Genomic DNA, 20,956 nt, shown 5'->3' on the forward strand with positions numbered 1-20,956 from the left:
TTGAAACCACAATAAGAGACAACCACACACCCATTAGAATAGCTAAACTTAAAAAAAAAAAAAAAGCTTTATAATACCAAGTGCTGGCAAGGATGCAGAGCAACTGAAACTCTCATAAATTGTTAGTGGGGACACAAAATGCTACAACCACTTCGGAAAACAGTTTGGCAGTTTCTAATAAAATTAAATACATACTTATCATATAACCTAGCAATCCGTCTCCTTGGCATTTACCCAAGAGAGTGCAAGAGAATGAAAGCATATGTCCACACATAGACATGTATGTGAATGCTTATTCTGACACCAACTGGTGTACTGCAATACAATTCTGAAACTAACCACTCAAGAGTTAGCATCACATTCCACAGGTTTAAAGGCGTGGTCTCCAACAAGACTGCTCTTACCCCTGATGCCAGCCACACTTGGGGGTGCCCAGGCCACCTGTACTTTTGATTAACTGACTACAAATCCAGAGGTTCCCACAACCTCCTCAGGTTCCATAATTTGCTAGAACTACTCACAGAATTCGGAAAAGCAGTATAATTATGACTACAGTTTGTTTTACTGAAAGGATAAAAATCAGGACCAGCCAAATGAAGAAACACATAGAGGGAGGTCTGGGAGGTTCCACAGTGCAGAGCTTCCATGCCCTCTTCCCAAGGAGTCAGGGTGGGTCACCCTACTGGCACAGCAGTGTATTCTCCAACCAGGAAGCTCTACTAAGCTTTGTTATCCAGAGTTCTTATTGGGGTTTCATTACAGAGAGACATGATTGATTGAGTCATTGGCCAAGTGATTGAACTCAATCTCCAGTCCTCCCCACCCCACCCCCTCAGAGGTTGGCTAGCTCAAAGTCCCAAACCTCTGATCAAACGGTTGATCTTTCTGGTGACCAGCCCCCAACCTAAGTCAACTCATCTCCTTAGCATAAACTCAGGGGATCCCAGGGACTCATGAATAGCAAAGATACTGCTATTACTTGAGAAATTCCAAGCGTTTAGAATCTAGCTTCCAGGAACCAGGAACAGAGGCCAGTCAAATTCTTTATCATACAACAATGTTTATAGTAGCTTTATTCATAATTACCAAAATCTCAAAATAACCCAAATGTCCTTTAACATATAAGTGGATAAAACAATTGTGGTATACCTATATAATGGAATATTATTAACAAGAAAAAGGATGAGCTATTGATACATGCAACAAGATAGACGAATTTCAAAAACAGTATGACAATTTTTTTTACATAGGAATTGTAAATGCAATAACTATCCACGTAGCATCATCTTATGATCTGTAACATCAGAGGAGTAAATCCTTTTTTATAAAGCCACAATAATTTCATTTATTCCAAGGTTTCACAACCTCAGTGCTATTGACATTTTGAACCAAATAGTTCTTTGTCGTGGGGTGCTGTAGGACATTTAGCAGCATCCTGGGCCTCTAGTCATTAAGTCATTAAGCCTCTAGTCAACTTCTCCAATCCTGACCATCAAAAATGTCTCCGGACATTCCCAAATGTTCCATGAGGGGAAAACTCACCACCAGTTGAAAACTACTAATTTAGTCAAACACAATTTTTACATTTTCATAATCTTAAATGTTTTTTGGAGACAAAGATAACTTACTTGACCCATTAAATCAGTGTAGGAAATTTATGACATTCAAATTAGGCTTTCCAAGGGAAAATATATCCAAGTCTTGTATAAATTAGAAACTTTAGTGCAAGATTACTTTTCACATTAGGGCAAGGACATGTAGTTGTTTCAAACCAAAATTATTAAACCTGTCTAATTTGTCCAAGTATTCACTTTGTGTAGTAATATTATCTGAATTTTTTCTACATTTACATTCCAAATTATTAAAACAAAGTCTGAGCATTTTTCCTCCTGTTATTCGATAACATATGTATGCCTTTGTTTCTTATCTAGTATCCTAGCAATCAAGGTCATTAATTTAAAGAATGGCTAACTTCTTCCACTCAATTCCTTTAGCAAGTATTTTTCTTTAAAGAGCCAGCAAACTCACCTATTGGACTCTTTTTACTTTCTCTCTGAAATTATTTGGTTCGTTTATTTTAAATTTATTTAAGTCCTACTTAGTCTATGCAATCAAACTAGGAGCTCCACTAAATTTAAGAGACTTTATAATCTAATTTATTAATTATCTATGGAAATAAGCAAAGGCATACAAGTCTATCAACAAACACATTTAGAACATATTTCTTACTTATGTAAGAAAAGAATTTTATCCGACTCTTGGGCAAACTAGGAGACTCTGGAGTAGTGCTGGATTTCTTCCTATTTCATTCAGTGTACTATGTGTGTGAACATTTTGTTTTATTTTTAACACAAAGTTCTTTTTCATATCTTCATCTGGGTCATCGTGGGTTTTTTTCCTTTTCATTTTTGTCTTTAAAAATATGAGAAAGAAAAATCAGGCTATTCAGCATCCTTAGGTTGCTTAGGAAGTCATGAAGCTCTCGACAAACCAAAAGCAATCTTTCCCATTCAGTATGCAGTCCCATTCCAACACACACGCATATTTGTCGACATAATTGTTATAAAAACCAAAGAAAATTCTTGTCTCAACTCTTTAAAACCATATGAAACTAATTTCAATTTTTTTCTTAAATCTTGTGTGCATTCACTTCTATTTGATGGTTAATCTGTACTTTTGAATTAGATAACTCCAGTAGTGCATATAAATGATCAATTTTTATGCCCAATCAAGTTCCAGAATTTTGAGACAATACGCTGGGTGAATGCCAGCAGCAAATACAGTAAGTATTACAGTTATAAACAGATCATTTGTAAAAGGCTAATTACTTTTCTGTCACAAGGAGAGAAAAGACTTTTTTTTCCATTTACACATACACACACACAAAGAGAACTAGCAGGGCCACTTTTACAACTTCATCCATGAATCAAAAATAAAGAACAAAACTCACCAATTTGTTGTAGCCCCTTTAAAAGGAGGGAGGTCAGAGATACTAAGAATTGTAGGGAGCCACTTTCTTTCCAGCAGGCACAAAAACATTTTTTCTAGAATGTTTTTTAGCTTACAGTATTGTGTAAATAAGACAAACAACAGAGAGGATTCTACCTCTGGCAAAGGAAACACCCTTACTGGTGTAGGCTGCAACATGAACTTAATCGCACAGGTGAGACCAGCTATTGGCCTGACTAAACCTGTGTCTGAAATGCCAGTAGGTATTAAGAAATCTGAAGACAAGCAGACAAACAAAAAAGACAAATGGCTGCTTGATAGAGAATCAGAAGGTCAGACCACAAAAATCAGCTTCCCAACATTGCTTCCACCAATGGAGAAATAAAGCAGCTGTGCACTAATCAAAACCAGAACCAGACTGCGACCAAGACACAGAAAAAGAACCAGAGGGAAGAAAACAGAACAGAGGCAGCAGGAGTAAAAGCTCTAATTGTTGAATGAGGCTTATCCCTGGAGACAAAGTCAGTGCAGAAGGTGAGTCACCTGGGCATCCCAGTGGAACTTCCACCTGTCAAAGGAAAGCTTAGACACAAAAGCATTTAGAAAAGGCGTTTACCTGCAAAGAAAACCGAAAGGGAATTTTCAGGCTCTAGAAGGACTGGCTCACAAAACAAAAAAAATAAGTTATTTGAAAGAAAAATATCCCACAAGTATTAACGTTATTGAGTTAATAGCCTGGTCATGGAGTAAAACAGCAACTTTCTCATATGATCATTCATCTCACATCTTCAAACATCTTCAAGAAAACCCCCATTTTTCTTGTTTATTTCAGTTGCGAAATCTCTCTTTCCCTCCTTCTCTCCTCAACCATGGGATGCTTACTTAAATAAAAACAAGGTAAAATATTTGGTTTTGCTGCCCCCAGCCTTCCCCTCCTCTTAAGGCAGAGTTAGGCATCCCATTTATACTCTCCCTACAAGGCAAGCCACAAATTTGCCAGGTGTTTGCTTATACAGAAAAGACAGAGAGCCAGAATTGAAGTCTTCAGTCCTACCTGATCTTGTTTTTGTGACTGAGAGCATAGATCTCCTATTCTCAACTGGCGGTAATTTTGCCCTCAGGCACCATTTGGCAATGTCTGGAGACACTTTTGGTTGTCACAGCTAGGGGTGGGGGATCATGCTACTGGCATTATCTAGTGGACAGAGCCCAGAGATGCTGCTCAACATCCTATGATGCACAGGACAGCTCAGCTCCCACAAGGAATTATGCAGCCCCAAACGTCAACAGCACCACTGGCGAGACACTGTGGCATGGACTCTAGAGTCAGACCACCTGGGTTGAGATTTCGGCCTGATTATTTACCAGTTGTGAAATGTTGGATAATTGACTCAACCCCTGTATGCCTGAGTTTTCCCATCTATAAACTGGAGAAGATCATAGTACCTACATCTCAAAAGGTTGTTGTGATTAGTGAAGGTGATATAACTGTTTGCTATGGGAATCTTTATTGGAAATATACCAATCTGTTCCTCCAGCTTCTTGAATTGCAATATATATCCATATCAATATCACTTGACCTTTTTCCCTTTTTTCTACATCTAAAGTCTCTGCCATGTTTCCACCTCTGGGTGTGGAGGCTTCTACACAAGGATAAATCTTATTGACCTTCAGTGCAACTCCTTACTTTTTATAACCAATTTCTTTGGATCAAGGTATATGGTTGTGCAGAAAAGAGTTACCACAGCAGGTATGACTGCTGTCCTTTAAAGACCTGCTTACAAGGTTGGACCTTGTCCTCTGGTTATCTGAGAACTTAGATTTCCAGAGTATTCCTACCATTCCCAAAACTGATAAAAGTGGCTCACTATTCCTAAACTGTTTGTATGAAATAGATGGTTTATGCAGAACACGTACTTTCATTCCAGGAGTCCAGAATTTTGGTGTGTGCCAGGCAAAGGGTGCCTACATGACCTGCCACCAATAAAAATCATAAGCAGAGTCTTGACTGAGCTTCCCTCATGGGCAACATTTCACATGTGTTGTCACAACTCATTGCTGAAGGGAATTAAGTATATCCTGAGACTTTGTTGGAAGAGGACCTTGGAAGCTCGAGCCAGGTTTCCCTCAGACTTCACCCCATGCACCTTTTTCCTCTGATGTTGTTCCATATCCTTTTGCCAAACTAAATCTTAGCTGTGACTATAGGCTGAGTCTCGTGAGCCCTCCTAGTGAATCACTAGGGTGTGGTCTAGGGGACTTCTAACACATAGACCTACTATTTATTTATTTCACTCGATGATATGTAAAAGGTCATGTTACCAACTTAAAATATCACATTCCACATATTTCTTATACACTGTGCATTGGCAGACAGACATGAGTTAAGTATAATTTTCATTCTATTAATTATTTTCTTGTGAAGTACTAGGTTCGCCGCCGCTACAATTTTTCCTAGACCAAACATATCTGCCATTATATACAGGTTAATGCTGACACACAATATTGTAAAAACTGAACTGTATTATATTTCTCTCTCCCCTCTGCATTTCCTAGTTACTACTCTTTTGATCACATCAGTAAGATCTTGGGCAAGTATCTTTCTCACTTTTCATGAGACGTACTTTGTTATCCCTTACTGAGTTCATTATTCTGGTGCCCAGGGCCAAATTTAACTCTAATATCTGCTATATAATCAGCTGTTAATTTTTCATATTCTCCTTTTTCTGGAATGATAGGCTAAAAAGAAATCTTTGTGTCCCAAATCCATTGGTTTTTCTGTCTAGAGTTTCTATTTCCTAAGTAAAGATGCTTCACCTTTTTTTCTTCCCTATTAAGATTTTTCAAACCATGTTCCTTGAGAACATTATCCTAAAGCTATTAATAGGCACTGATGACAAAAGATTCAGTGGTTAAGTTTGGGAACTTAGGTAAACAAAGTTAAATAGATTTACTTATTATAAAACTTTTCCGAAACTTTGGTATCATTTGAATTGTAAAGAAACATTTTAGGGTTTTGGATAGTATGTAGATTTGCATAAGTTACCTAAAAGTGTATAATTATTCCCCCAGGAACATCTTAAAGGGACCAATATTTTACAGTATGCATTTTGAGAAATACTATGCCTATCCTTGGTAGGATAGCAGTAATCACATCTGATGTCTGAGAAATCTGTGGAGACAGGTCCAAGAAGGCTGCAAATATTATGACTAACCAGACAGAGCTACATTGCTGAGTACTGAATCTATTGCCCTTAAAACTGAAATGTCTTAAAATATTAGGCAGACTATGAATTAAAAATGAGATCAAATAAAAATCACTAATGGATTACTTATTGTAGGTCTTTCTCTCTACAGGAAAATTACTCTATAATTTTGTATGACAGGGAAGTATGAAGTTTCTTTAACACTGTGGTAGTAAATGACTTGTCCCATAAAAAGAAAAATTAAATTCAGTTAGTTGTAAGTCAGTAATCACTCAATAGCTCATCTACTAACCTGTAACTTGAATTGCTTGACTTCTAAAATGAAAAGAAAGGAAAATACACACAGACACTAAAAACAAGACCATTGAGCAAGCATTTTTTAAAGTAATAAAAACACATCACTACTAAATAAATTCAACAAAAAGGTTTGTTAATACTTTATTAGTATTTTCTAATGGACAACATAATGCAAACCAAATAAAAATTTTAATCTTCTTTTTAGTTCAATAAAAATAACTGACATTCTGATTGTTGTTTCTTCTTTGTTAAAGAAGTATAGATAGAATAGTTAGGCACACAGTTGACACTTACTGTACAATGATATGCACAAGTTATCTTTTAACAATTATAATTCTAAAATGTGCTCTTTATATTTTTCCCTTGTAATACAGGAGCCATGCTCCTATAAGCAAAATTTACTAATAACAAAAGAATTTTACAAGGAGTGACAAAAAAGACTTTTAAAACAAGTCCTTAAATAAAAGGATGCAGCAACAACGGAATGTAAGTTGTTGGGTTAAGAAGACAGTTTAAACTAGATCTCAAAACATTAAAAATTCATTTATTTTACAATTACTCAAATACACATGCATAAATGAAAATATTGCACAAAATTAAAATTTTAGATTGTGAAATTTATATTGTTCTTAATTTTTAAAAAATCGGTACACTTTCTGGTAGCATTTAACTGTTTTTTTCCAAACACCAGCAGCACAAACTTAAAAGGAGCAAACTAAAATTTCAAGAAAGTTTTCAATTTTTTAAAAAAAAAATTAAGGCTAACCAAGTGCATCCACTCGTCAATGGCACAATTGTTTTCAGCAACTATTCAGAACACCCTAATCACAGGAAATGCCCATCTAAGTGCTATATTTAAATCATACAATCAATTTTTTAGGTGAATGAACTATAAGTTAGCAGTGATGGTTTCTAAATCATTTATGTTGCCTGAAAAATCAGAAAACCCAAACAAAGAATGATTAATTTTGAAGGTTCTTGCCTAAAGGCACCACTGACTTAAAAACACATTCAAAAATCAAATATCAGAAGACATAAAGCCTCTTCATGTATATATTCATATATGCAATAAATGCATTAAATGTAATAACTTTATTAAACATAGTACACTGTACTTGACTTATGGGTTAAATATTTTACACATAGCTTGACCAAGACATTCAAAAAGTATCTCTAATTTTAGCATGACCACGGTTCTCTCTGATGTAAAACACAGATGTGCATAGAGAAGATGCACAACCATTTAGAGACTACTATTTGACATTTCTGCTTTGGATATATAAACTCTTTTAAACAAAAATTATTTTAAAAACCCATTTTTTCAAAGAGTTTTTGGTATGACTGCAATTATCTTGCAGGGCTCTGTTATGAAAATTTGCAATCCTGCATGACTTTTCTTTCCCTGGTTGATGGCCAGCCTTCCTCATATTATCTAGAAATGTTTTTAAACATGTACACACTAGGCTCTCACATGAATTCTGTTTACTCTTAGATTTATTTATGTCAAAAACGTACTTGAAATGGGCACGGGTATATGTGAAAATCATTGAACCTATGGTTTTGCTGATGCTGCCTATAGACATGTTTCACATATCCGTACTTTCAAAGCCGGGGGCATGGGGAAGAACCAGGGCAGGGAGACACACTGAGAAGAATTATTTCTTCCATCAGAATCAATAAGGATCTTTTCTTATTTGCAAGTTTCAATGAAAGAAATTTCATTTATGTAATTCTGAAGACATGCAACACATGCTGAATATATGCATACTCTAAGTATGCACAACAGCATTATTAATAATATGATTATTATTATAAAGCTTTAAAAGAAGGCTTTAGTCTGTTATTAGGCTTCACTTTGTAACAAGGATCTCAGTAAAAACAAGACAATAATATCTTGCTCCAATCTTAAAACTCCCAAATAACTGGGATACCAATATGCTGTCCCTTTATCTTAAGCACCCAGACATTCTTTTAATATCAGGATCTTGGCTCAGTGGTCTGATAAGTAGCTTCACTATTTTAAGGTTTTAGTGTTAAATATTTTTAAAACAAAAAACGCTGACACACACAAACCCTTAGTCAGTGGAACTATTTAAAACTATGTAGAAATCCCGCATACAAGGGTTATATGAAGACTTCCAAGATGGACAAATGGAGAATGAGAAAACTATAGGAAATGCAGAGGCTCCAAAACTGGAAAAGGTATTTTGTTGTTGTTGGTATAAAATTATTTCAGGGACTTAAATGTATACACTGAGGGGTTTTGCCAACTTTATTTAGTAGACTTTTACATTATGCAAAATATAAATAAAAGCATATTTTAAAAAATATTATAGTTGTTTTCACTATTTATTTTCATATATGTACACTGTAATAGAATTAGGAATTTGTATGCTTACATATGACTAATAAGCTCATTTAATCCTTTGATTTGCTATTTTTGTAATCACCTAAGGTATGTCTAGATCACACAATTTAAAATTATCATATGGTAACTTTCAATAGAGTACTGTATTTTTAAATTTCCATATTTTTAGAAGGACAAAATGTATTTGGCAGTTCTTTCAACAAATTATACCCCCTACTGTTTAATCAGTAAGCTCTTAAAGAAAACTAATAATTTTGAAACTTAAATGAGAGCCACCATATGCTTCTTTTTGCACACAGAATGCCAAAAAAAAAAACCTGATGATTGAGTACTATAAGAGCAAAATAGAGCCCTTAAAGCACATAGGCATCAATTAAAATTTTGTTTGATACCAATAAATAACAAATCCAATCAAATTCTGTTTTTGATTGGTTTTATTTTATACTAGGTTTTATTTTATGTCACAAAACTGTAATTTGGGTATAAGGTTACATCATACTTGAAGGGCATTCTGTCACTTTCCCCAGACCCAAAACAGATGTTCCAAAGATCATTCACCTGGCTAATCCACACTATATCAAAATTCCTACAAAGACCTATAAAATCATTATGCAAAACAAATCCCTCCAAATCATACATTGCACAGTCTCCCACTATTAAACAAATTAACCAATTTATCTGTTAACCATTGTTTTGTGCTTTCCTTAGCTCTATATATACACTCTGGCACTTTGTCATTGCTGGAGAATGCTGATTAGTTTGAAACGGAAGAGACCAACGTCATTCTTGCTTGAGACGGGGGCAGTATCCTCTCAATGTTGCAAAAATATGCACCAAATCATCTAAGACACGGAAATCTCTCTTGGTAGTGGCTGGATTATAGACAAGGATGAGAAGAACCACAGTCTTATGGGTGTATTAATAATCTATTTTGAGACACTAAAAGACTGGTGCAGACACAACAGTATATGAGTTAAGCCCCAAAAGATCTGTCCATACCATTAGTCCTGGACAAAATGAACACTAGCTTCATAGATTGGAGTGTCACCTTTTCTGTAAAGAAGGCGCTTGAGTAGTCTGAAGTTTCTGTTTATATTTCTGCATCTGCTTTGACCGTGAATGCAGTTTGTTGAAAAGTTCACGGAATTTATATTGTGGAAATAAGGTTTCTAAAAATCCTTCCAAGAAGACATAAACCATTCTCCTATTTAACTGGTTGTGCTGAAACATTTCAAAAACACGAAGAATACCTTTCCGTGTTGTCTCAGCCCCGATAATGTGCTTCAGTTCATCTAAATGAAGAGAGGAAAAATAAACATAAGTCATTATTCAAATAAAGAAAACACAGGCCTAAACTATACTCTTAGTTAAATAAAGTATGTCAAGTACACAGCAGAGTAACTGATAAATAGTAAGTAGTCAGTTAACGTGTTTCAGCTATGTATTATAACTTAGACTTAAAATTTATACATGCCAGGGCCAGCCCAGTGGCGTAGCGGTTAAGTGCTCGTGCTCTGCTGCGGCGACCTGGGCTTCGGATCCCCGGTGCACACGACGCACCGCTTGTCAAACCATGCTGTGGCGCCGTCCCATATAAAGAGGAAGATGGGCATGGATGTTAGCCCAGTGCCAGTCTTCCTCAGCCAAAAGAGGAGGATTGGCGACAGATGTTAGCTCAGGGCTGATCTTTCTCACACACACCCCAAAAAAATTATATATGTCTGCAATGTAGGCATGCATCCATCTACTTATGCAATAGATACTGGGAGACAATACAGCACAGAAGAAGAGGATTCAGACTCAGAAACCCCAAATTAGTGTTATAAGCCTGTCCATTGATACCTACGTGATACCTACCCACCCTGAGTTTGTTTCCTCATCTGTAAAATGAGGATTTTAACAACCAATATCCTTATAACTGTAAGAATTTATAAGGTTTTAATAAGATAATGTGAAAAGTGATCTGCAAATTCTAAAATACTATATAATATTCTTACTACATCTAATGCACAGTGAGAAATGCTATAAGGAAATGATGTGTGAAAGTTGACCTATGATCTCAGAAAACTTGGGACACAGTAACAGTGTCATTAAAATACTAAAAGTATAAAGGTGTTTACAGGGCGGAGAATTCCACATGAGATAATAAGGAGAGGTTCCCTTCAAGGAAGTGACAACTGAAGTAGACTTCGCTACCTGGGCAGGATTTTGATAGGCTCAAATAGATGATGGAATAGCTTTGGTGGAGAGAACATCAATGAGCAAATAAGCACTAAGTGAAAAACAAATAAGGCAGGTTCAAGAAATGCGGGTAGTACAGTTTGGTTGAATTTAGGATAACTGTAAGATGAACTGGAGAAAAGAATGAAAAACTGACAGTGCTGTGACTGTCAGGGTGAGCAAGTGTGGAGATTACACATAGGCAACATGAAGTTACTGGAGATACCTGAGTATGCAAACAACATGTCTGATTATTCTTAATTATTCATAATCAGGGTCCCAATAGCAGTAAACATTATTTTATTGCTTTCAAAAGAAATGTGCAACTTCCAAAAGGTATGTTTATAACTAGGGGTACAATATAATTTAAAGCAAATAGACACACAGATCAATGGAATAGAATCGAAAGCCCAGAAATAAACCCACACATCTATGGACAGCTAATCTTTGACAAAGGAGCCAAGAACATACAATGGAGAAAAGAAAGTCTCTTCAACAAATGGTGTTGGGAAAACTGGATAGTCGCATGCAAAAAAATGAAAGTAGACCCTTAGCTTACACAATACACAAAAATTAACACAAAATGGATTAAAGACTTGAATGTAAGACCTGAAACTATGAAACTTCTAGAAGAAAACACAGGCAGTATGCTCTTCGACATCAGTCTTAGCAACATATTTTCAAGCACCATGTCTGACCAGGCAAGAGAAACAACAGAATAAATAAACAAATGGGACTACATCAAACTAAAAAGCTCCTGCACAGCAAAGGAAACCATCAACAAAATGAAAAGACAACCTAACAATTGGGAGAAGATATTTGCAAACCATACATCTGATAAGGGCCTAATCTCCAAAATATATAAAAAGAACTCATGCATCTCAACAACAAAAAAACTAACAACCCAATTAAAAAATGGGCAAAAGACCTGAACAGACATTTCTCCAAAGAAGATGTACAGATGGCCAACAGGCACACGAAAAGATGTTCAAAATCATTAACTATCAGGGAAATGTAAATCAAAACTACAATGAGATATCACCTCATGCCCGTCAGAATGGCTATAATTAACAAGACAGTAAACAACATGTGTTGGAGAGGATGTGGAGAGAAGGGAACTCTCATACACTGCTGGTGGGAGTGCAAAGTGGTGCAGCCACTATGGAAAACAGTATGGACATTCCTCAAAAAATTAAGGATAGAACTACCATATGATCCAGCTATTCCACTGTTGGGTATTTATCCGAAGAACTTGAAAACACCAATGCGTAAAGATGCATGCACCCCTTTGTTCACTGCAGCGTTATTCACAATAGCCAAGACTTGGAAGCAACCTAAGTGTCCATCAAGGGATGAATGGATAAAGAAGCTGTGGTATATCTACACAATGGAATACTACTCAGCCATAAGAAACGATGAAATCCAGCCATTTGTGACAACATGGACGGACATTGAGGGTATTATGCAAAGTGAAATAAGTCAGAGGAAGAAGGTCAAATACCGTATGATTTCCCTCATTAAGTAGTAGATAATAACAACAACAAACAAACACATAGAGACAGAGATTGGATTGGTGGTTACCAGAGGGGAAGCGGGGAGGGAGGAGGGTGAAAGGGATAATTTGGCACATGTGTGTGGTGATGGGTTGTAATTAGTATTTGGGTGGTGAACATGATGTAATCTATGCAGATATAGAAGTATAATGATGTACACCTGAAATTTATACAATGTTATAAACCAATGTTACTGCAATAAACAAACAAACAAAAAATAAAGCAAATAGTTTGTAAACTTACTAAAAAACAGGCAAGGGATTATGTATATATAAAAATATATACTTTTATATCTACCCTCACTTCCTTCAAGGCTTCACACAACTGTCATCTTCTCACAGAGGTCTTCTCAGGCCACCCTATCAACCAGTGCAACTCATCTGACATTTCTCTCTTCCTGCACCGTTTGTTTCCTCAGCACTTACCATTATGTAACACACTGTGCTTTATTTGTTTTGTCTGTTCTGTGTCCCCAGTAGAATGTAAGCACCAAGAAGGCAAAGATTGGTGCAAAGAATAGTGTCTGGCACATGACATGTATCTCAATAAATATTTACTGAATAAATGCATTAAGGTTTCTTCCAGTTGCATAATTGAGTTAGTCGATAGCACGATCTAGTTTATCCTAATAGTATATTAAATAATATCCTACGTTATTGTTTCTTTTTATTTATTTTTTTTGTGAGGAAGATCGGCCCTGTGCTAATATCTGCCAATCCTCCTCTTTTTTTGCTGAGGAAGACTCGCCCTGGGCTAACATCCATGCCCATCTTCCTCCACTTTATATGGGACGCCTGCCACAGCATGGCCCAACAAGTGGTGCGCCGGTGCGCACCCAGGATCCGAACCGGTGAACCCCGGGCCACCACAGCAAAGCGTGAGCACTTAACTGCTTGTGCCACTGGGCTGGCCCCTATTGTTTTTTTTTATTTTCCCAAAATGTTGTTTCTATAATTTGCTTTTTATCTCCAAATGCAACAGTATACTCTATAGAGCAGAATTAAAAGCCATGTGGCAAATTTCCAATTTAACTAACAGAAGAGAAAGTTGATCAGTAAAATCTAGGATGAAAACATAGTTTGAAATTAAAGAAAAACAAAATTACAGGAAGAGAAATAGCTATCACATGATAGTAAAGAACTTAATAAATATTTCTTTTCCACTATCTACATCCATAATGAAAATGTAGAGAAGAGATATCCAGGTATTTTCAAAGATATTTATAATCAAAGAAGGGACAAAACCACCATCCAGCCACACAAAACTGCTTTTCCTACTATATAGCCTCTCTTATTGAGAGAAGACAAAAGGGACAAAGTGAATCTAAGTTAGTGAGATAGCGGTGTTCCAAAGAAGTAACTCAAATTAGACCAACAAAATGCCACTATGTATACTTTCTTTGGGATCATGTTTTAATAAAGATTAATAATGGACCCATCAGTTGTTTCTATGTAAAGGGATTCTTTGAAAGAATTTGTTCTCTTAAGTAGAGCAAATACGGTTCCTGAAACCTCATACATCATATTCTTTTATTAGCCCTTTCATCGGTCACATATTTTATTTATCATCAACTTTAGTCTCAAAATGTTTCAGCGAAGCAAAGTGAAGTGGTTAAAAGCACACCACTTTTTGCAAGTGGTTGAAAGCAGTGGGTTTCATGCCACTCAGAGCTGAGTCAGAATCCCAAGAGTCACTTATTAGCAGCTATAAACCTTGGGGGGCTTACTTAACCTTTTGAGCTTCTGTTTCCTCATAGAAAGCCATGATGTGAACAGTGCTCAGATTCATAATATTGTTATGAGGATTAGTTAGGAACACATGAGAAAAGCCTAGCACAGTGCCCAGTATATGGTAAGCCATCAAACGGCAGTTATTATAAGCAAAAGGCAGCTAAACTAGAATGCTCAATGCCATTAATTCAGAAGAACTACAAACCAACGAGATTTTTACCAAACATGTTCACTCACCTGGCATAATTGAAAGTAATTTAGTTTTTCCTGCAACTCGCGTTCTCATTCGAATGGCTTTATCTCTGCACGGAACAGTCTCTGCTAAAATGCCATTTGGCCAAAAGGCATCTCTATTTAAGAAGATTAAATAAATTTTGTAAACATCTTCATTTTCTAATGATAGAAGTTGATAAAATTATTCCAATTTTCTACAGAAAACACAAATGTAAACAACAGAAAGAGGAAATGTTGCTGAAATTTTATACAGTCATGCGTTGCATAATGACATTTTTGGTCAAGGACAGACCGAATATATGATGGTGGTCCCATAAGATTAGTACCACATAGCTTATGTGTGTAGTAGGCTATACCATCTAGGTTTGTGTAAGTACATTCTATGATGTTCACACAACAACATAATAAATCATATACTGATGCATTTCTCAGAACATATCCCTGTTGTTAAGCAACACATGACTACACAAGTATGAAATTCAACAAACAGTAACTAAATGCAGAGTTCAATTTTGGTGTAAAAGGATACACACAAGAAAAATAGATGAATTCTGCCCTGGAGTAACTTATAAACAATAATGAACGATAAAGATAGCAAACAGAAATATATAATGACTACATGACAACTACTCAAAGTAGGCCTCTCATCTCACTGAGACTGAACATCTCATCCAAATACAACCCCACAAAATTCAGGGAATTTGGATACCTTAGAGTTAATCTCCCTCAGTTCCCTTATAACTATGCCAATATAAAACAAATTCTGCATCCCCAACTGATGGCTGGATTGATTACAATGTTCCTTTCATATATATAACCCATTCTCTACTTTCACAGCGTACTTGATTCCTGTTTCCTAGTTCTCGGGGCAAAGGCAGGAATTGGGCACTACTACTAAGCTTCCATCTCGGATTTTGGTCTGAGGGAAAGAGACTCCCCAGAGCAGCCATTCTTAACTTTGACTGCACATTAGAAACACCTGGGAGCTTTAAAAAATCTTAATGTCCAGGCCTTCCACCAGCTTAATTAAGTCAGACTCCCTGGAGATGGGACCCAAGCATCAGTACTTTTTAAAACTCTCCAAGTGATTCCAATGTGCAGCCAACGTTGAGAACCACTGCTCCAGGGGAACATTACTTACCCACCCTGAAACAGAATGCATGTGCCAGGACAGGTGGTCCGGCTTTCGGAAACAGTATGGTATAGTGAGGAGAAACTTAGCTTCAGATTAGAGACACCTGGTTCCCCACTTTCCAGCACATGAGTCTTTGGGCAAGCTGCTTAACTTCTCTAATCCTCAATTTCCTCATAACAAAATGGAGACAAAAATCCCTATCTTGTGAAACAGGATAAAATCAGAAATTGTACATAAAGTAGCAGGCACAATGCCAAGCAAATAGTTAGTGTTCAATATTAATAGCTCCCTTCTTGCTTCTGTTACTTCAAAGTACATGATGCCATGAATATTTATACCTTGCTTATCTTTTACTTTTAGAAAAAGGTTCATTTCTCTGCTATGCTGTGCTTTCCTTGAAGGAACGGCATCTTCTCTCTCAGTCCCCAGCAACTGGCAAAATGCTAGGCACAGAGGAGAGGCTCAGAATTTTTGCAGATGAACATATGAATTGGAGTATCACTGCTCTTAATTTGTTTTCTTTTCAGAGGTTCAAATAGTTAATAAAAAATTAGACCATGGCCAGAGACACATATTTTTTCAAATTTTCATTTAAAAACAAAGTTAACAAATATAACTGAGAAAAATTAATCCCCAAAACTACATATTTGATTATATGACCATGCCATGTCTACACTAATATTTCAATTATTTTAAAGCCACATTACTGTGATAAAATGTAGCCTAACATCTTTTTCTTTTATACTTTTCTCTATTCTGATTTTAAAGAACCTAAGATCAACAGGTCCATGGGACAAATGTTTATCATAATTCTTACAAGTCTTTTTGCTCATCATTGATGGCCAAACTTTATAGCCAGGAATAAAAAAAAAGCAATGAAAATTAATTAGTGACAATAATGCTAAACTCTGTACTACCCAAAAGAAGTGACTGTGTCTTAAGATATACCTGAAACGCTTCACTAAGTCTGCTACTTGCTCAGGTGAGGTCATCCAATCAACATGGTCAACTATTTTTCTGAAAATAAAGAAATTTAAATGAGTAAGGTCAAAATTTTAGAAGGTGAATAAAATAAACACTACTTTCATAGAGTAAGCAACTTAATTTGTATGTAAATTATCTCTGATAGTAACAGACTGCTTTAATAATATTCTAAGAATATTAGGTCTAAGATAAGGTCCAGGGAAGAAAATTCTCCTAGTAAACTAAGCAATTTACTTCCAGAAGTAACCTAAGTAAGATCAGCTCTAATTAAAAAAAAAAGTGGTACCTATTAATTGTATCACCATATGTGGCTCTAATAAGCTGTTGAAGTAGGTTTTTGATATTCCTTCGCAACCACTGATTTCTCTCTTTCAAGTCGAATACTTCATCCATGAGAAGCAGCATTACCCTAAGTGGAATATTGTCATCCACCTGACAAAATATGGGAAGAAATAAGGATACGTTTATTTGAGTTACCTATCTATATCTACTATGAATGGCTACTTTTGCTGCTTTTACAAAATGATTGCCACTATTTCACAGGTCAGAGAACAAGTTATACTATAGAGCTTTCATAACTTGACATTTCATTCTAATTTAGAAAAAATATTTTTAATAGTCATCTGACAGAATACAGAATTTTACAACCCTATTGGAGGGATAAGTAAATTCCAAGGCTGTAGTGAAAAAAACTTCTCAAAGTGGATTCATGATGGTCTTAGGAAAAGGTGATTTGGCTTTTTTACTTTTAGGAGAGTCTGTACTAGTTTGATAAGGCAAATGCTAGCCACTCTATTTTCTGAGGCATCTTTTTCAAAGGAACAAAATATTCTCAATATTTCCTCTTATTTAATAGAACAAACCACAATCTACACAAAATTATGTGTTTTGCTTGGTTAGTGAGTTGTATGTATTTAGGTATTTTCAGGAAAAAGAAGCTGAAATAAAATCCAGTATATAGCTAAGTTAACATTACAAAAGGCATATTTCACTAAATTACTAGAATTTTCTTTTAACTTGTAACACTTTTTTTGTACACTTTTATTATGGGAATATTCAATTGATGCAAAAAGTAAAAGAAGACAACTAGAATGCTTTAATGTGAAAATTTATATACAAAGCAAAAAATAGGTGCAGATTTGCAACTGCATATAACTGCCAGTAATTTTATAATTCTTTCATCACTAAGATACTCCTTTCAATTATTTCCTCATCAATGTTGTAATTTAAACATGGAGAAAACAGCATGAGTTACACATTTTTCATTGTCATGTTGTAAACATTTTCTTTTTTTCTTTTTTTTTTTTTGAGGAAGATCAGCCCTGAGCTAACATCTGCCAATCCTCCTCCTTTTTTTTTTTTGTGCTGAGGATGACTGGCCCTGGGCTAACATCCATGCCCATCTTCCTTCACTTTATATGGGACGCCGCTGCAGCATGGCTTGACAAGCGGTGCGTCGGTGTGCGCCCAGGATCCGAACTGGTGAACCCCGGGCCACTGCAGCGGAATGCGCGCACTTAACAGCTTGCGCCACGGGGCCGGCCCCTGTAAACATTTTCTTAGTGCACCTTCCCTTTCACTACCAAAAGCTCATAGCTTAAACAAATGGGGGTGGGGAGCAGGGAGAGACTCATTATGGAGGCAAAATAAATACTGCTCTATTCTCTGATTAAGTATATTCATGAGTTTGGTGCCACATGACAATTCTAATAAACAGTTAAATTGTAAAAACCCTTAACAAAAAAAGGTATGATGTTATGGATATTATACCAGCACAAGTCATAACAAAATATTCTAAAATATTCTTGAAAAAGCAAATAAAAATCTTATCTTTAAGAGTTTATTATAAAGAAATTCAATGAGAAACTGAAGGGAGATAATTATAACTTTAAAATAAACATGCCTAATAGAACAGAATACAGAGCTCAGATCCACACACATACGATAATCTGATTTGTGGCAAGAGAGAAACATAGCACGCTGAGGAAAAGAGGGCCTTCTCAGTAAATGGTGCTTGGGTTAACTGGACCCCTACCTCATTCCATACAAAAAATCAATTCTAGATGAATGGCAAATGTAAATTTTGGCATGGTAAAAAGAAAAAAAAAAAAAATTTTAAAGAAAGTCGTAACAGAATATCTTTGTGACCTTGCAATAGGCAAAGATTATATATACACTGCATAAAAGCACACGAAGTAGAAGATATTCACAATACACGAATATTTATATCTGAAAAAGAACCAATATTCAGATCATATAACACACTCTTACTAATCAAAAAGACAAAGACAGCCAAGCCAACAGAAAAATGAGGGAAAAAGCTAGACACACAAGACAAGACACCCAAATGACCAATAAACATATGAAAAAGGGTTCAACATTTCAACAGTCATCAGAGAAATGGAAATCCCCACAAGATACAATAACCAGAATGGCTAAAAGAAAAAAGACACAACATATTGACTGTTGGCAGGCTGTGGAGCACAGGAATTCTCATGCATTGCTGGTGGCAGTGTAAGTGGTACACACACTTTGGAAAACTATTTGACAGTATCTATTAAAACTGAACTTATGCATACCCTCTGACCAAGCAATTCCATTCCTAGGTACAGACCCAACAGAAACTTGTACTTATTTCTTTAATCAAAAGACATGTAACAAAATGTTCATAGGAGTACTATTCATAATACATCAAATAAATTACATTATATTTACAAAATGGAGTACTGTATGGCCACAAGAATGAAGAAACTACAATCACACAAAACAACATGGAAGAATATCACAATGTTGAGCAAAAAAAGCCAGACTTAAAGGAATACATACCTTACAGTTTCATTTATATAAAGTATAAAAGCAGGGTAGAAGTCAGGATAGTGATTATCCTTGGTGGGGGAGAGGATAGTGACAGGAAGAGAGCATTAGGGGCTTTCTGGGGTACTGGTAATGTTCTGTTTCTTGTTTAAGAGTGCTGATTACATAGGCACGTTCAGTTGGTAAAAATTCATCAAACTTAACACTTACAATATATGCACATTAATGTCAGATATACATATTACATTTCATTAAAAAATTAAAAAGATCTGCCAAATGTGATTTTAATTACAATTGAATACCACCAAAAATAAAATTAACTCACAGTATCATCAAGTTGAGCTGAGACTCGACAATGTTCAGGATCTGAATCAGTCTTCGGAATTAAAGGAGGCACCTAACATTAAAAAAAAGAACGAAGTAAACAAACTAAAGCAGACAATATAATAATAAACTAAAACGAGTATCAAACATAAACAGCATTTGATTTGATTTTTGGGACAATATATAAACAAAGTTTATATAGTATTAACAAAGTATTAACAATCGAAAATTAGAAACCAAATATAAAAGGGTGATTATTTCATGACCAGAAATTTTTTTTTCCTTTAAAAAAGGACCGACTTTTGAGTTGGAAGGGGAGATTACTTAGTCAAACTCACATACCTTTTAAAAGAATTTAAAGCTAAGAAAGGTTAAATGATTTAAAGACCAAAAGTTAGCAGCACAACCAGGGAATAGAAGAACTCCCATCTTCTTTCTTTTACCATAAACAGCTTGATAGTATGTTAACAGGCTTAAGGAACTGATTAACCAATTTTTAGATAACATAAGTTATGGGAAATAAAGGACAGAAAGACCAGTGGTAGCTGATAATCACTTGTTAGCACAGGAAGGACCAACGAGATCATCTATTATAATCTCTTCATGCTATTGGTGAGAAAAAAGAAGCCTGGAAAAATTCAGTGACTTTTGTACAAAGTCATACGGGTAGTTATTGGCAGAAGTGGCACTGGACAATCCTCATTTCAACTGTTGATGTAATTCCCCCATGATTAGAAATAAAGATGAAGCATCAGAGAAAGTATGAGAATAGAAAAGCATGATTTACACACACTATTTTAGGAATTGTCTCTTATAGTAAAGAACTTCTATCTGTGTTTATATATTCAAACATGATCTAACAAACAGAAAACTCTAACAGCTATGTTTTCTTTTATTGTCTTGATTATAACCTTAAAGAACTAGGTCAAAGTTATAAAAAGTGTAAAATAGGAAACAACAAACTACTTGGTCCACTACCTGCATCTGCTAACATAATGAAAAAGATTCCTAGTAAACTCTTCTATGCCACTCACAGGTATATACACCGTAAAGTATGGCCCCAGAGACTGATGATGGGGGAAGCCTTTTCCTCTCTTTGGTCTCGCTGTCACTTCATCATGTGAATCAGGAGAAATTAAACT

The 20,956-nt window shown here is 35.7% G+C and overlaps 1 protein-coding gene across 2 annotated transcripts in view; it reads right to left on the minus strand.

Moving 5' to 3' along the window:
* Positions 1–6,564: 6,564 nt before the first annotated feature.
* Positions 6,565–20,956, minus strand: part of SNX13 (sorting nexin 13) — a 124,944-nt gene continuing 110,552 nt past the window's right edge. For both annotated transcript variants that reach the window (XM_058526719.1, XM_058526709.1), the window contains 5 exons: positions 19,816–19,887; positions 16,963–17,108; positions 16,641–16,709; positions 14,561–14,673; positions 6,565–10,112 (listed from right to left, as the gene is read on the minus strand). In XM_058526719.1, coding sequence (XP_058382702.1) covers positions 9,865–10,112; positions 14,561–14,673; positions 16,641–16,709; positions 16,963–17,108; positions 19,816–19,887 — 648 coding nt within the window. In that variant the 3' untranslated portion in view covers positions 6,565–9,864. The remainder of the gene's footprint in view (positions 10,113–14,560; positions 14,674–16,640; positions 16,710–16,962; positions 17,109–19,815; positions 19,888–20,956) is intronic.

This window comes from Diceros bicornis, chromosome 3, assembly GCF_020826845.1.
Source record: "Diceros bicornis minor isolate mBicDic1 chromosome 3, mDicBic1.mat.cur, whole genome shotgun sequence".
Taxonomy (NCBI): Eukaryota; Metazoa; Chordata; class Mammalia; order Perissodactyla; family Rhinocerotidae; genus Diceros; species Diceros bicornis.